Genomic DNA, 14,262 nt, shown 5'->3' with positions numbered 1-14,262 from the left:
AGTCATTAGAACTAAATACCAAAACTGATCAGTGACAGCAGAAGTTAAAGGCATACTGAACCTGCTCTGTGCTGCTCCTGCTAAAATATATCTGGGTTTACATAAATGGATATATATATAGTTAGGGATTTTTACAATTAGCCTTTAATAATTGTTAATTTATTCCTCTCCAGGCTCAGCTGTTTTCTTGTGCAATTTTCCATTTTGTTTTTTAGCACATAGCTTTTTTCAACCTGTGCTCCCTTCTATAAATCAGTAAACTAGAAAGCATCTGGAACAAGACATATTTGGGTTAGTCATGTAAGCTCCTATTGGTGGGCATACAGCAAAACTCAAAATTAACTGCAGCTCAATCGAGGTCATTGTGCTCCCACTGCCAATAGTGCCAAGGGTCATATTCCACACAGCATGTGAGGAATTTAGCAGGAGTCTTTAAGCTCAGCTGCAAGGTCCTTTACCCAGGGTTTTTATGTTTATTATACATTATTAAGTGCCAACAGTGTGCATCAACCTGTACAAGCGCCCCAACATGCTTGGAATCCAAGAGACAGGAACAGCGATGATGGGACACGTTGGATATAGCCCTGGTCCACTACCTGTGAACATAAGAATCTTCTGAACTGGGAAGGAGGGCTGCTGAGCAGACCAGAATGGGAAAGACCATGTTAGAAAGAGGGAGATGGAAGTTAAAAGTGCTTTACTATTTTAATTCTCAGCAGATTGGAAAGGGCAGGAGGGATGCAAGCTGTGCTGGAAAATCTAGGCTGGACTGGAGTTGTGTAAGAATATCAGATATTTTAGTCTTGCTTTTCAGGATGAACTCCTAGGTTGGGCAAAAGCTGCCTTTAGTCAGGACCCTCAGCCACAATTGTAACTCTCCACCTGATGCTTCCAAGCTGGCAGTTAACAGGTGATCCACTCCATCAAGTCATCGTGCTGAACAGGAACTATGGTAGACTATGTCAACAGGCTCAGAGTGACTTCACTATGACATGCACACTGCTATCGAATCACAACTAGCTTGTTGCTTTGCTCTTTTCAGCCGTCACTGGTGACCTACAGTGTTGTTCAAGGCTCATGTTACACAGCAGTGTCCATGCTTTGGAACTCCATCTATCATTCTTAGACCGCTGGGGACACTTCTCATTTCTATATTCCTCTGCAATGAGAACAGCTGTTTCTGAGTTTGCCAGCCTAGCTGAGATTTAAGTCTGAGTGAATCAATACTATATTCAAGTCAACATTATTAATTGTTACCATTCTGAGTGGGATCTTGGCATCACTTAGAGTTCTGATGGGGATTTAAGTTTCAAGTGTCATACTTTATTATCTCTTTCAAGCACTTGCAATCTACCTGCAATTAGATTTGGAATTGCTCTTCACTGAATTCATTTTTCTGTATTTCTAAAAACACTGCTAACTTCAACCCCTGCTTCCTTGAGCTGATTGAAAGGCTCATTTGTTTATTTTTAAACTGAAGGGCAAATATTGAGGACTTAATTCTCATTGAAAGCCAGATGCCTCCAGACTGCTCTGGTATCAGTTACAGTTATTCCCTTTTAAGATGCCTTTCCATTGTTGAAGTAGTCTAAATGTAAAACAAGAAACCTGAGAGAATTTTCCTCAAATCTTTGTATCAACATCCCTAACACACAAGAGCAAAGATGATCGCTCCCTGTAAACTACTGCTATAGGTCTCCCCATCCGAGTACATTTGTATTGGCTGCCGGCTGGATTTCTGAATTTCTTGGTTTTTACTAACGGGATTTAATGGATTCTATACCACATCTGCAGTGCTCACCAAAGAGGTAGGAAATGTTGTCATGAGATCAAAATGTTGTGTAAAGCCAGCATTCATGCATGAGTCAACATCATCCCAGGGTGATGCATTGTTTCTTAAAGCAGTGTGCCTCAGATATAAGTGTATGGCTCAAGTTCTTAACATTATACCTTTTCTTTAGAAGACAGTGGTAGTCAAATGATGTTATTTTGTGGTGCTTCTTTGAATTGTTGCAGCAAAAAATGTCAAAATACAAATATGATACAGGAAATCAGACTAGGTAATCGTAATCATTCCTTATGGCCTTAAATAAAAACCTATGAATGTGCTCCATTTGAAAACTTGTCTAAGTCTACCCCCATCGTGCAGTTGACCCAATAAAAGATATTACCTACAAAACTCCTCGTCTCCAACCTATGATGTATCATTGCTACATGGATAAAATTTGACACAGAATAAATCCCACCAAATAGAAAAATGATAATTTTTCAGAAGTACCTGTGTAAGTGCACAGTAGAAAATGTGTTAAATGCCATAAATAAAAGCTGAAAATTCTCAATTAGAGATTAGACAGGTCTTTATTGCATTTGTCCTAGGAAAGTTTGACTTCTTACAAAAAACCCACAAACTGTTTGGGGGAGCAGTTAGATAAAATTGGCAATTCTTCTGTTTCTTCAATACTGAGTCTAAAATTAAGGAGAAATTTGAACTGAGTGAGTAGAAAGAACCCAAATACTCATAGAAAGAAGTCTGCACATTTATCTTTTTTTTTCCAAACAGGTCAAACAATTTTAATTCAAAGTTGAGAGAACTAGTGCAGATAGTCATCCTTAGGCATCAACTCAGATTAGTAATCCCACAAGATCAAAGATAGGCAACCCTTTCCTGCTGCAAGCCAGAATGACCCACTCTGGGCCAGAGCTGGGCAGGCACGGGTTAGGGTTAGGGCAAACCTTCCCACCTCATCCCCATGGCAGCACAGGCAGAGCACCCATAGCCAAAGCTCCCCACCACCAAATGCTGCTACAGCCCCATGTCCGTGAGCCAGATCCTGTGGGCCAAAGTTTGCCAACCTCCGCACAAGAAGAAAGGTGCTATATGTTACTGCAAGTCAAGTCCTTCATATGCAACTTTTGGATTCTCAGCTGATGATTTATCACTGAAGTGTTATTAATGATTAGGGTGCCTTGCTTAACCAGTTATTTCTTAAAACAAGGGTTCTCTAAAAGTAGTGTAAAAACTATGGCTGGCCTGCAGAGTACCTGCTCAGTGAGAGAAGGTTGATCACATACAGGTGGGTGCCTCTAGACTTCCATTTGATAAACAACATTAAAAATACACGAAAAAAGGCATACATGTAATCCTGGTGCCGTGGAAGTCAGTTGGAGTTGTCTCATTAATTTCAATGAGGACTGAATTTTACCTACAATACCTTAATTTCTATTTTTCTGTGTGAAGAGGTACTGATGTTGCTATCAAGATTTTATATGCAAGTGAAGTAGATGGGCCAGGTGAGGGTGGCTTATAGCCAAGGGGTCTGAGACAAACATCTGGGACAAGAGGTGCATGCATTTTACCAGGATGAAAGTCATACAAGGACTCAAAGACAGACAAGTGTGTACATCTGCATGGTTTGTATAAAAAGTTTCAAAGCCACTGTGCTAAAATATAAATTAAAACGTGCTGAGAGGAAAGGTGGTAGTTATAGTTCCTGGGCAACAAAGCAGGGGGGAAAAAACACCTTAGGCACATGGAATGAAGGATTTGAGAGCCAAAAAAAGAAAAGACAGGCAAGATGGTACAGTGCATATTACTTAAATACTCTTTTCTTTAACAGTGTGCCAGAGTCCGTAAGGCTTCTAAATGGATGATCTCTCCTCAGCTGTGTGCAGCTTCCGACGTTTGAACATGAAGGCATATACTTTTTTCCTCATGACTGCCTTGCCTGCAGAAAGGAGATAAACATCACGGCAATGAGGAGGAAATGAAGAAAGAGCATTCAGTATCCTAAACATAAGTTAACAACCAGAACTATAAAAGGCTCAATAAGGAAGGAGTTTTAGAAGTTTCAGATATGACTTAGACTCTCTATAGATGAAAGTCTCAATGGGATTTGGCTCTTAACTGCCCAAGCCACTGTTGAAAATAGTTTTTTTGTACTCCTAAGTGATTTAGACGCTTTGAGTTTTTTGTCCAACAGCTAAACATGTCTATACACATGTTCTGCGGTGGGGAGGGGGGCGTTTTAATTAGAGAGGTTCCTGGACAGCCACTCTAGTTAAAACAGCTCACTGTCACATGTTTTAAGCCCCAGCATGTTTCAAAATGGCTGTGGGATGCTTTACCTAAAGCTCATTTAATGAGGTTTAGCTAAAGCGCCTGCACTGCCATTTTGAAACACGTGAGGGCTCAATACACATGAGCGCGAGGTAAGACTGGAGCGTTCTGACCAGAACATGAACGAGCACATCTGTAGGCACTAACTTGAACGGAGCACACAGCAAATTTTGCTTTGTCATTATGTAATCAAGTACACCCTGCCAGTTAGTAACAACATAATGATGTACCTGAGGCCCCAATTCAGCAAGGTACAGATGTACAGGCCTAACTTTTTTCATGGCCACAGCCCTCTTGATTTAATTGCAACTCCTATGTAATGGGCATCCTCTTCCAAACCTTGCTGATGCAAGATTTAGATGTAGACGCATATTCAGCAGTAATACATAACATACTGAAAGGCTAATAGCTTAAGCCACAGATATGGGTAGTATCGCATACCATTGCAAAGAGGTGCCACGCACATCACTTGACTCTCGTTATGGATTCAATAATCCAAGTTCAGGTTCATCTCTTGTCACTGACCTCTATGCCTCAGGAAAGGGAGCAGCTTTTCTGCCTCCCTAGAGATTAAAAATTTGCTGTGCCCTCTCAGCACACAGTGTTTATTTACTTCCCTAGATACCAGATGTGACTGAGGTCACAGGTCCTCCATAGAAACCATATTGCTTTTTACACATCATAGGGTTAAGTAGGTCTTGCAGCTGGGTTCAGAAGGGTGATCTTGCTATGCAAAGTCCTTCTCATGACCTATGTTTGTTGTTCCCAGAGTCCTGGGAAACAAGATTTCTCCAGTGCAAAAAGATGGAGGGTTTGAAAACTGAACATGAGCTTCTTATTGCCAGCAAAGAATCCCAGCATACCAATGGCCTGGAATTTGGTTATCTTCTGAGGCACTCAGTAAGTCCCTCAGAGTTTGTCTGCCTGTTCTCTAAGGCAAAATCCCTGACATTAGATCAATGATTCGTAATCAGGGTGTCACAGCACCCTGGGGTGCCTTGCAATCCTTGCAAGGGTGATACAGTATGCCAGGCAACATTTTCACACCTAACAGTGCTAACATGATTCACAAGACAAATCCTGAGATTTCAAATAGGAATCCAGAGTAAAAAATAGTTTGATCTGTTGTGGTCTTGGAGTACTTTGCAACAGAAGAATTGCTCTATTATTTTTTTGTAGTCAAAAAAAGAGTGAAAACTAAGAACTGACCTTTTCCGAGGGGGTGCCTCGAGTCTAATGGGCAGTGACTCTAGGCTGTGTGTAGATGAAATGAGGGGCATGTGTGCACAACACTTTAAAGAGGCGCAAAAGCATTTAATCTGCTTCAATGGTGTTGGTGTTTGCACACGTCAGTATTGTGCAGTAATTCCAGCCGCTGTAGCAAATTCAGCAGCGTAATGCGACTTAGATGACTTGGGGTGCATCAAACTAAAACTCCTCTGAGGATTTCTAGTTTGCTGTCCTACAGCTGCAGAGTGAGGCACTGCGCTCTGTGCAGCTCACGGGCTCTGCAGGAAGACCATGCAGGCAGCCTGGAAGCAGCCCGGGAAGGCAGGCTCTGCCCAAGAAAAAAAAAAAACAGTGAGCCTGATTTTTCTTCCTCCACCTAGAGCCTGCTTGAGCTGCACAGGGGCCTGGTGCTTCCCTCTGCAACTGCAGTGCCCCCCGGGACCACCCGAGCCAGATGCCTGTGGGTGGGTGCTGCTGGAGTGGGGTGAGGCATCACTGCTGCAGAGGGAAGCACCAGGCATCCCCCCTCCCCCCACCCCCCCACCACAGCCCAAGGACTGCTCTACCTGCTGGCAGCTCACCCTCCTTCCCTGCCCCCAGAGAGGCAGGTACGTTTGGGTGTGCGCACAACACAGGGGTTTAAAGGGTACTAAATTGAAGTGGTATTTTTAAAAACCCACTGCTTCAATTTAGGGTCCCCATTTCGTCTACACACAACCTAGTCTACCACTGCAAAACACTTGTCTGATGCAGCACTCCTTCCCTGGCATGTTAGCTAGCTACACTGCTTGACACATTAGATCTGGCCCACTTCCTAATCCATCCTGCCCACTTGCACCAAGACATGATGAAGCAGCACTATAGAGGCTGTTCTCCTCCACATGTTCCCACCCACCAACTAGTTAACCAGTGAAAAGGAAAGAGTAGAATCAAAAAAGTCCAAGGTCTGCCTACATCTCACCAACATGAGCCAATGTGGTTAGGCACAACAGTTTCTATGGACAGTGACAAAGGAATTGTATGGCTACTCTCATGCCCTGACACTTAAGAGCCCAATCCATACGCCACATGCACATGTGGGGACGATTGTTCCCAACCATTTCGAACCAGGTAAGGAAGATTGTCCCCAGGTGAAGCTTGCAGTCTTGTCTATGAAACTATAGAGAGTTACCTTAACCACTCTGACACCACATGGACATGCAAATCAGGCCATCATTAAGTGTATAGATTTCTCTCATGATTTTCTTCATAAGGACTAACACTTCCTTTAAAAAAACCAGACAGGCCCGGGGAGTGGCAAAAGACGTGCAGGTGAAAGCCCACTGTGCCCCCGCTACCCCAAAGGCCCCCTGCAGCCACGGAGCACCCCGCCGACCCCCAGCACAGCCAGAGGTAAGTGAGGCCTGTGGTGGGAGGGGGTTAACCCCAGACAGTGGGAGGAGGTGGCTGAGTGGACCTGGGAGGGTCTTGCCCCCCCACCCCCCACCCCAGCCCCTACTTGGCCCAGCCCCCGAGGGAGCCACGTGACCGGAGCCTCGCGAACAGGCCAAGCAAACAGGTGCACTTGTCTGCCTGGCACATGAGTTAGCGTGGAGTTTGCACAGGAGGGTGAGTGGGAGGGCCCGAGGCCCTGCCTGTGCACCCCCACCCTAGGGAAGCCAGTCCCAGCTGTAGCCAGTCCACCAGCAGCATGACACAGATGGGCACACGCCGCACCCCGAGGGTCCCCTCGGCGTCTCACAGGCCTCCACCCAGAAGGAGACTCTGCAGGGGCTGCCTGTCACTTTTTCAGGCTCTGGGGCCCAGGAGCATGGCCCCCTCCCCTTGTGGGGTCTGCTCCCTACTGGGGTCTCTGTACTCCAGCTGAAGGAGCTCCAGGCCACAGTCCAGAGACTGTGCGCCATCAGGGACTGTGAATAGGAGATAGACTTCTACTGCCAGGCCCTTCTCCTCTGGAAGGCACAGGGTAGACCACGGTCTCCCTCCAGGACAAGGGAGGACCCAGGGACCTCCCATGCTGTCCAAGGGGATGGACCAAGGTGTTAAAGGGCCCCAAGGTCCACCGCACCAAGACCCCTGCCCCACGGGAGCTAGGTAACAGGTACAAACCTCTTGCAGCCCCAGCAGAGCCTGCTGAGTTTCCAGCTCCCACAGGCAACACGGGGTCTATTGTAGCTACCGCCCCCACTCTCCCCAAGACAAAATGCAAAGTATTTGTCATGGGAGACTCCATCCTGAGGGGGACTGAGGGGGCAATCTGCCGCTCTGACCCCTTAGCCTGGGAAGTCTGCTGTTTCCCAGGACCCTGCATCCGAGACATTGCGGAGACGATCCCTAAGCTCCTCCAGCCCACTGACCACTATCCCATGCTCCTTATCCATGTGGGCACAAATGACATGGCTCGGAGCAATCCCAGCTGGGTCATGAGGCACTACAGGGATTTGGGAGTGGGGCTAAAGGGTCTGGGGGCACAGGTGGTGTTCTCGTCGATCCTCCCAGTCTCGGGCTACAGGCTGAGGAGGGAGAGGAGGATCCAGGTAGTTAATCAAAGACTGCGGCACTGGTGTCATCGGGAAGGCTTTGGCTTCAATGACCAGTCCACTCTTTGGCGAGAGAGGCAGCGAGCTGCTGGGAAGGGATGGCCTCCACCTCTCTCCGCTGGGGAGGAGGCTCTTCTCAGCCAGACTGGCTGACCTGCTCTACCAGGCTTTAAACTAAGCCCGTTGGGGGATGGAGGGACTACCGCCACTGCTGGCCCGCTGAGCAACCCTTGCAAAGCCAGAAGGCCAAGGCACTTAAGGGAGCCCACCCCTGCCCTGGAACAATCTGTGGGCAAGGCCAGGGCCCCCAAGGGGACATTTGCCTGCCTGTACACGAATGCCAGGAGCTTGGGCAATTAACAGGAGGAACTTGTCCTCCTGCTTAAACACAAATAATTACAATGTCATAGGGATAACGGAGACCTGGTGGGACTCCACCCATGACTGGACCATGGGTATAGACAGCTATACCCTGTACAAGAGATTTCAAGTGAACAAAAGGGGTGGGGGCATAGCTGTCTATGTCAAGGAGAACTACGCATCTCTGCAAGCTGATATTGGTGGCCAGGGTGGACGGCTGGAGACCCTCTGGGTTACAATCTGTGGGGAACACAGCACAGGGGACATGATGGTGGGAGTCTACTATAGACCTCCCACCTAAAGTCAAGAGCTTGACCAGGAGTTTGCCAGTGAATTGGATAAGGCCGCATGCTCCAGGTCCATAGTTGTCATGGGAGACTTCAACTACCCAGACATCTCGTGGGAAGAGCGCTTGGCTAAATCCGAGCAGTCGCAAAGCTTCCTCTCATGCGTGGATGAGCTCTATCTGACACAAGAGGTCTACAAGCCAACAAGAGGTAAAGCGCTGATTGACCTGGTACTGGCAACCGGGGATGAACTAATCAGTGACCTAACAATCAAAGGGAAGCTCGGTGACAGCAACCATGAGCTGATCACCTTCACCATCTGCCGTAAAGCTGGCAAGTCAGTCAGCAATACAGAAGTCCTTGACTTAGAAAGCTGACTTTGACAAGCTCAAGAGGCTTGGCGGTGAGGCCCTAAGGGACCACGACCCCAAGGGGAGGGGAGTTCAGGAAGAGTGGTTGCTCCTCAAGGGAGCGATCCTTGATACACAAGCTAATGCTAAGGCAGCAAAAGGGCATAGCAGCCCCCTTGACTCTCCAGGGAACTAGCGGACCTCCTGCAGCTAAAAAGGAAGGCCTACAAAGGATGGTGGATGGGATCCAACTCCAAGGAGGAATATTCTGCACTGGTCCAGTCCTGCAGGGAGTGACCCAGGAAAGCCAAGGCTGCGACTGAATTCCAGCTAGCTACAAGTATCAAGGACAATAGAAAGTCCTTTTTTAGACATGTGAGGAGCCAGAGGAAAAGCAAGAGCAACATTGGACCCCTGCTAAACCAGATGGGACAACTGACAACTGACGCCCAGGAAAAAGCTAACCTACTAAATGGGTACTTTGCATCGGTCTTTCATCAGTCCCATGGGACGCCCCTGCCTATTGCAGGACAGGGAGACCTGGGTGAGGGGGATTCCTTGCCCTCCATCAATGTTGACCTCGTGAAGGAACACTTTGAGAGGTTGGACACTTTCAAGTCAGCTGGCCTTGACAATCTACACCCCAGGGTACTCAAGGAGCTGGCAAACATCATAGCTCAGTCCCTGGCATGGATCTTCGAGAACTCCTGGCGCTTTGGTGAAGTGCCCGAAGATAGGAAGAAAGCCAGTGTGGTTCGTATCCTTATAGGCCTGGCAGTGGTACACTGGTTAGCACTACAGATGAGAGGGACTTGAGGGTCATGACTGACCACAAGATGAACATGAGCCTTCAACGTGACACTGCGGCTAGTAAAGCGAGCAAAATGCTAGCTTGCATCCATAGATGCTTCTCAAGCAAATCCTGGGACGTCATTCTCCCATTGTACTCAGCCTTTGTGAGGTCACAGCTGGAGTACTGCATCCAGTTTTGAGCTCCACAATTCAAAAAGAATGTGGAGAAGCTTGAGAGAGTGCAGAGAAGAACCACATGCATGATCAGAGGTCAGGAAAACAGACCTTATGATGAGAGGCTGAGAGCTATGGGACTCTTTAGCCTGGAAAAGCACAGGCTCAGGAGTGATCTGGTGGCCACCTATAAGTTTATCAGGGGTGTTCACCAGGATCTGGGGGAATGATTGTTCACCAGAGCGCCCCAAGGAATGACAAGGTCGAACAGTTATAAACTCCTGCAAGACTGTTTCAGGCTGGACATAAGGAAGAATTTCTTCACTGTCCAAACCCCCGAGATCTGGAATAGCCCGCCATCGGAGGTGGTTCAAGCACCTACATTGAACACCTTCAAGAGAAATTTGGATGTTTATCTTGCTGGGATCCTATGACCCCAGCTGACTTCCTGCCCCTCGGTCAGGAGCCTGGACTTGATCTTCCGAGGTCCCTTCCAGCCCTAATGTCTATGAAATCTATGAAATTTACAAGACAAATGCTCAGTAACAGAACTGGCTTTACTTTTGGAGAACTTATAAGCATCTGCCTTTTTCTCCCCCTGAGCTATATGAAAAAAACAAATCAGTATTGGAATAAAGAAAGAAATAATGCCAAGGGATTGAGTGTCATGCATTATGAAAAAGGATGCAAATACTCAAGATTAAGAATGTTATTAATAGCAAGCATGTGAGATTTTTGTAATGCCATTAGACAAGTGTGCCAAGTACTCACCATTAGAAACATAGTATTTGGGAACCATGTACAAAATTACCTTTGCCACAGTTTACATGACATTTCCTTACTTAGTGCCCTGAAGTAGAGCACAGTATAAATACCACAAATACTACAGTCGTTTTAATGACATTAATATACCTTATTTTTAGCTTTACCCATTATAGCTCTTTATATTTCAAAAACATTGAAAAGCTTGAGTGTGCCACCCAACTTACCTGCACAAGTTTTCCACATCTTGAATAGTCTCAGGCAAAACTCGTCCTTTGGTCTCAGGCAGAAGTAAGACCAGTACCCCAGCAATTAAACCAACAGCAGCTTTGAATTTAAAACACATGCAAGGACCAAGTCAGAACACATCTTACATTATACTACACATGTCAAGTCCCTGGCTGCAATAATTGTCAAATTAAATTAAAACATAGGATTTTTAATAAAGTAAACAATAAATTTTTTCCTCTATAGAGACAACATGGGTACAGAGTTTCTACAGTGAAGACATGTTCAGAGGACATGGCAGTGCTATAGAAATAATTATTGATAGTATAATCTAATTGTAATCGAGGCACTGCACTTAAAATCTCAGACAAGAAGAGGTGCATAGGAGAAGTGAATGTACACTTGTATGACGTGAAAAGTATTGAGTTTCTCCACTATTAGAGTAACAAATGTTTATTTGCATATTATATATTGGATATTATAATATAAATCTTGTTACCTTAATACCAGAGAAATCCAAGGCTTTTCACAGTATGGTGTGGGGGGATATGTGGCAGGGGGGTGAGGTGAGGGTAATCAGGATTTACCAGCTGCAAGATTAACTCACTTTCTCTCTCCAAGTTCCACTGTAAAATATATATGTAAATTCAGTGCAAAAATCTCTTAAGAATGCCCTTCATTAAAAGCCATTTATTGTCTTCCACAAAATTCTTCTAGAAACAATGCACTAATCTGATGCTTTAGAAATATTGCCATATCTAGCCTGAAATTTTGATCAGCTAATCTCCAGGAAGCTCACCTTGCTTTGAAGAGAGTTATTTTTAAGCCCTTAAACAATTACATAGTTGTCCTATCAACAAAGACACTATTGAAAAGGCTGACATATAGCTTGGCCTACCCTTATAATCCATCAGATATGCCAGGTAGATACTATGTGAAGTTCAAGTAACTTGTCTCAACAAGAAGGTAACCGATATTATAGAAATGGGACAATAAATCAAGTGAGTATTTTCAACAGACTGAAATGTGATCAGACTCTTGGTAGATTTCACAGTTCTCTTCACCTTGTCAAATCAACATTTGCTCTGCAACTTTCTTAAAATATGAAATAAACAGGGATTAAAACATAAAAGTGGATTCTAAACATATAAACAAGCTGGAAGCTAAAAACTAGATACTCACAATGTGAAGATTGTGAAAAATGGAAATTATTACACACACACACACACACACACACACACGTGTACACACACTTGCAATAAGTCTCTTAGGATGTTTTGCAAAGGTATTGTTAATGTACTTGAGGAATGGTCTAAAAGCGAGCATAATAATACTTACTGAAAACTACAAGGGGAAGCTCGTGCCAGATCTCTGCCAATCTGTAGACGATGAACGGGGCTACAATCCCACCAACATCACACAGGGCAGAGCAGACTGTTACACCAAGGGTCCTGATTAAATAGCAACATATTTTATTTTATTAGTCTGGAAAAGTCCCATAGCTGGAATGAAGCTAGTTAAAACTGTAACCTAGCACACAGAATGTATTCTGTAAATCAGCAAGAAGTAATGCAATATCACAATAGAAGCAAAGGTCCCGATTCTCTACTACCTGGCATGAGATTAAAACCTTACAATAGCAGTGAGAGGGTTTTACATCTCTTGGGCAGAAGCAGAAGCAATTCTCTGAAGTCAGAAGTTGTTGAAAATCAGATTCAAAGTGTCCAGATAAGAGATATAAAAGTGAGCTAACAAGACATTTTTAAATGAATGTCAGAATATGAAAATGGCCCATAAATTAAATCTTCTTTAGCTCTCTACATAAACTGTATATGCAGAATGTTATTTTACATACAATGTTCCTACATCTCATCAACTAAATTCAGATTCTTTTTAGTTCCATTTTATTTTTTATGGTGAATCAGAGTATTGAAATGCCTCTCAGCCACTGTTCCAGTATTCTGATGAGGGTTAATACTTTTGTAGAGATTAAGGTCAGAAAGTAGCATTAGATCATCCAGTAGAACCTCCTATACAATCATAGGCTGCTACATGTCACTCAGTAACCCTTTTACAGAGCTCAATAGCTGGGTTGGACAAAAGCTTGTCCTTCATTCAGCTTCAATTTGAAAACATCAAGAGATGGAGAATCTACTATTCCTTTTTAAGGTGCAAAAGGAATACAGATCCACCAAAGTATTAGCTTTTAAACTATAGTCCCCTCAGACATCCCAGAAACTTCCCCATCTACTCTTTAATCTAGCCCTAGGTGTTTTTCCTACTGTAAGAGGAATTTGGAGAAGTTACATAGTTAATTTCTGCATTAACTTGCCTTTTAGTCAATTTTCTAAGTAGTCTGTTTGTGTAATGTCCTTTAGACATTGAGAAGTCTATTATTCTGAAGCATATCTGTACCAAGTTATATTTTATTCCAATATTATCTACCAGTTTTAACAGCTGCCTTTCGCACCAGAATAATGCACGTACCTGACAAATGTTGGATACAATTCTACGTTTACAAAGCAAACCATCTCAAAAGATATTGTAATCCCCATTCTCCCAATGCAAGCTACTGCCACTTTTAGCCAGTGTATATCTGCAAAAGAAACAAATGTAATTCACTTAAGTTGTTTTCAGAGGGTTCGTTTTGGGGATTTTTGCTTTCTGAGGGGTAAAAGCATTGAAACAATATTGTTTTAGTTGATCCATAATCCCACTCGAGATGTCATTTATTAGTTCAAGTGTGTTTTTTGTTGTTGTTTGCATGAACCAGATTTTACCTGTAAGAATATTTCATTTGTCAGGGGGTGGAGTGGGGACAGACTTCTCCTGTACTCATTAGTGGTGCAGAAAACAAACACAGGAGTTTTCATAAGCCTTCCAACCCGGAACGTAGCTTGACAGATGAATGGCACCTCCGAAAGATAACATTACAATGGTGTTAATGAAAACTCCAGTAACTCACCCTCTGGGATTAAAGCTGTAATAAGGCAGGCAGCTCCAGCCACAAAATTTGCAGCAGCCCATGGATAGCGTCGTCCAATTCGATTGATTGTGAGAAAAATAATGAGGGCGGCTGGAAATTCAACAAGAGCAGTATAGAAGAAGTCCAGGTAAATGATCCCACCAGCTATTCCCATGTGCATGATGAGCCCCTGGTACAGAACAGAGCTGGTGAACCTGGGCAGAGAACATAGTCCAAGTTTCTTAAAAGATGATTTAGTCAAAGGACAGAGACTTGCTGCTTCTTGGAGCATTTGTAAACAAACTTTTTAAAACCAATTAGCTCAAGGAAATGAACTTCAGCTCTAATTTAACAGTGTTCACAAAAACCTAGGAGCATGAGTGTGAGTGTGGGAAGAACAGTAGAGGAATGTTGGGACAGAGGAACTGGAGGGCAGGTTTGCAACTTATAAATGAAA

General features: G+C 44.4%; 1 protein-coding gene across 2 annotated transcripts in view; it reads right to left on the bottom strand.

The window, feature by feature from the left end:
* Nucleotides 1-2,339: 2,339 nt before the first annotated feature.
* SLC22A1 (solute carrier family 22 member 1) overlaps nucleotides 2,340-14,262 on the bottom strand; it is a 43,160-nt gene continuing 31,237 nt past the window's right edge. For both annotated transcript variants that reach the window (XM_059714653.1, XM_006273279.4), the window contains exons 7-11: nucleotides 13,806-14,020; nucleotides 13,328-13,436; nucleotides 12,179-12,291; nucleotides 10,840-10,939; nucleotides 2,340-3,725 (exon numbers count right to left, since the gene is read on the bottom strand). In XM_059714653.1, coding sequence (XP_059570636.1) covers nucleotides 3,659-3,725; nucleotides 10,840-10,939; nucleotides 12,179-12,291; nucleotides 13,328-13,436; nucleotides 13,806-14,020 — 604 coding nt within the window. In that variant the 3' untranslated portion in view covers nucleotides 2,340-3,658. The remainder of the gene's footprint in view (nucleotides 3,726-10,839; nucleotides 10,940-12,178; nucleotides 12,292-13,327; nucleotides 13,437-13,805; nucleotides 14,021-14,262) is intronic.

Source organism: Alligator mississippiensis, chromosome 1 (genome assembly GCF_030867095.1).
Source record: "Alligator mississippiensis isolate rAllMis1 chromosome 1, rAllMis1, whole genome shotgun sequence".
NCBI lineage: Eukaryota > Metazoa > Chordata > Crocodylia > Alligatoridae > Alligator > Alligator mississippiensis.
The sequence above is the reverse complement of the archived record's forward strand: the minus strand, read 5'-3'. Positions and strand labels throughout refer to the sequence as shown.